The sequence below is a fragment of the Etheostoma spectabile genome, chromosome 12 (genome assembly GCF_008692095.1).
Source record: "Etheostoma spectabile isolate EspeVRDwgs_2016 chromosome 12, UIUC_Espe_1.0, whole genome shotgun sequence".
Lineage (NCBI taxonomy): Eukaryota > Metazoa > Chordata > Actinopteri > Perciformes > Percidae > Etheostoma > Etheostoma spectabile.
The window spans coordinates 185968-188773 of NC_045744.1; the positions used below are offsets into that span (position 1 = coordinate 185968).

The 2806-nt window shown below is 35.6% G+C and overlaps 1 protein-coding gene and 1 long non-coding RNA gene across 6 annotated transcripts in view; one reads left to right on the plus strand and one right to left on the minus strand.

Moving 5' to 3' along the window:
* LOC116699383 (uncharacterized) overlaps positions 1–1433 on the minus strand; it is a 1985-nt gene extending 552 nt beyond the window's left edge. Inside the window, exons 1-2 of the long non-coding RNA XR_004334418.1 lie at positions 1421–1433; positions 338–344 (exon numbers count right to left, since the gene is read on the minus strand). This is a non-coding gene — a long non-coding RNA (uncharacterized LOC116699383). The remainder of the gene's footprint in view (positions 1–337; positions 345–1420) is intronic.
* esyt2a (extended synaptotagmin-like protein 2a) overlaps positions 1–2806 on the plus strand; it is an 80581-nt gene that overhangs the window by 58169 nt on the left and 19606 nt on the right. For all 5 annotated transcript variants that reach the window (XM_032531919.1, XM_032531921.1, XM_032531923.1 and 2 more), the window contains exons 10-11: positions 1624–1800; positions 2515–2597. In XM_032531919.1, the coding sequence (XP_032387810.1) occupies positions 1624–1800; positions 2515–2597 (260 nt within the window). The remainder of the gene's footprint in view (positions 1–1623; positions 1801–2514; positions 2598–2806) is intronic.

The following is a 2806-nucleotide window of genomic DNA, read 5'->3' on the forward strand; positions in this document are numbered from 1 at the left end:
GACCAGAGTGGTGATTGTTGGAACATTGGAAAGATGAACCAAGGTAGATTTATTTAGTTTCTGACAACTTTATATGTATTGTGTTATACGCTGATAAAATTACTCTTTATTTAAATAATGTTGTCAGACACTAATCATATTTTGAGCATGTCAGTGGCACAACAAGCACTTAGTTAACTTAAATTGAAGGTGCACAATTGCCACTTAACGTTACATTGTAGCTTGTTTCCCCGCTGTCTTGCTTAATATTTGACCAATTACAGAGATAGTGGTTCCCATCAGTCACTTAGACCCAAAAACTTATGAAAATGGAGTCAAAGTTGAAACAAAACAATACCCTTTAACTACTTGCATCACTTTTTGAAGGGCAACGGTTATATAGCATTTTCAGGATTATACTTGCATTTTCTGTTTGTACTAGAACATGTTTACATGCTTTAATGTTTTTTAATGTTTTAAACTTTTTTTAAAACTTTTTTTCTCAAATATTTTTTTTCTCTCACAAAATGCTTTTTTTGCTATCAGTGTGATAACTTTTTCTGTCAAACTTTTTTTTTTCTTTTCTGTCAGATCTTTTTTTTTTTCTCGCATCTAATAAAGAAACAATTCTAGCTCCATAGAATTTACTGGTGACACAAGTTATTATTACAAGTTGTTACATAAAAAAAATAATAATAAGTTTGACCCTGTGGCAATAGCTTCTTGTTTCCTCTAAATCTTATATGTATAAATGGACTGTATAAATGAATATATATATATATATATATATATATATATATATATATATATATATATATATATATATTCTCTATACACGCTAAAAGTAGTGATTATTCTCATGGAGTCTGGTGGCGATATGCTGTTCTATACATGCTAGATGTACTGATTATTTACATATATCTCAGTAGGGGGGTAGTAAAGAGTTGTCACTGAGTTTGCAGGTATGATATAGCAGGACTTTGTACCGTGAAAAACATCTGAGATAATTGACCTGCATTGGCTAAGATTACTGCTATGTTGCTCCGGGGAAACTACTATGAGATTTTAGTGGAACGAAGCAGAACATTCTAGATAAAGGCTTCTGAACCAAACATCCCCCAATCGGATATGTTTCAGTTGTAATGCAACCCGGAAGTGTGGAGAATCTAACAACACTGGCAGCCAAGATGACATCTATTACTGCCGTTAGCATGCAGCTACATGGGACAATGCTAACACAGCAGTGGATTAAATAAAGACAACCCTCCAGTCCTGCCAGCCTGGACCAATCACAGCAGACCGGCTACGAGTCGCGTAAGACTCAGGGAGTAGAAAAAACTGTTGAAAACAGAGCGTTCTCAATAGTTTGAAATCTGAACGTTTTAGTTCACAGGGATTTGTCTAGAATATGTTTATCTCATTAATTGAATGTTTTGGCAACGTTTAACATGAAAATCTAACATTATAACATTGTAGATATGACAGAAAACATGGAAAAGCATAACATGTGACCTTTAAACTTCTTCAAAACAAAACTATAAAATGAATTAAGAGATTGCCGGTTTTTCTCCTGTGTTTCTTGACCTCCCTTCTCTTCTGGCCCAGCCTCATTTTAGACGCTCTTTTACTTGTTTGTCTCCTCAGGCCATCCTGAGAATCCACTTCATCGAGGCTCAGGACCTGATTGGTAAAGACAGGTTCCTAGGAGGGCTGATCAAAGGCAAGTCAGACCCGTATGGAGTCATCCAGGTCGGGACCCAACTCTTCAAGAGCAAAGTCATCAACGACACCGTCAACCCAAAGTGGAATGAAGTGTACGAGGTGAGCGACACGGTTTGACAGCCAGCATCAATCTCAGTTAAAGAGCCCCTATTATACTTTTATGGATTTTTCTCTTTTAGTGTGTTATATTTATTTTTGTCTATATAATAGATATGTAATACAAAAAACACACTTCACTTCAAATGGATCTCTGTCTCCCACAGACAGCACTTTTGTGCCTCGCTGACATTTCTGTTTGAAAGACCTAAATTAGTGATGTCACTAATAGAGAATGCCGGGCCAGTTTTTCATACATGGTGCCCATGGTGCTGCCTGAGGAAGCACACCCCACCCAGTGGCTTGTTTGAATTAGAGCCCGACCAATATTATTGCTGGGCTGATATTAGGCTCTTCCTGGACCATCGGTATCGGCATTTATAATGTCCAATAATTTCTTTTGAAATAGATTTTCAATATCCAATCATCAGAATCATGATAATCATGACAAATAATGGATTCTGATGAATTAATATTTTAAAAATAAAACAAAAACGGACAGTCACCCGTTATTGGGAGAGTGGGAAGAAGTTATATATTATATTAATTTATTTACCTTTTTTATTTCATTTATTTATTTCATTTTGGCCTCATTCATCCAACAATACAGCATACATGGATATACATACATATACATATACATACATGCTATCAACATAAGGAGCACTTTAAACAGCAATGTTTATGAGGATCAAATGTATTTATTTGTATTTTCAGGCCTTGATGTACGATCACTCGGGACAGAATCTGGATATTGAGCTGTTTGATGAAGACACTGATAAAGATGACTTTCTGGGAAGGTACAGCTTCTATTAAAACATCAAAAAGATCACCTTTTTGCCAGAAGGCACCTTCACCCTACTCTGTTTCTTTCTCTTGACGTCCTCTGACCTTTATTAAAGTGGCTATACATACAGATATATATATTTTTTTTATGTGAGGAAAATAAGTTTTTGAACACCGTGCTATTTTGCATGTTCTCCCACTTAGAAATCATGGAGGGGTCTGA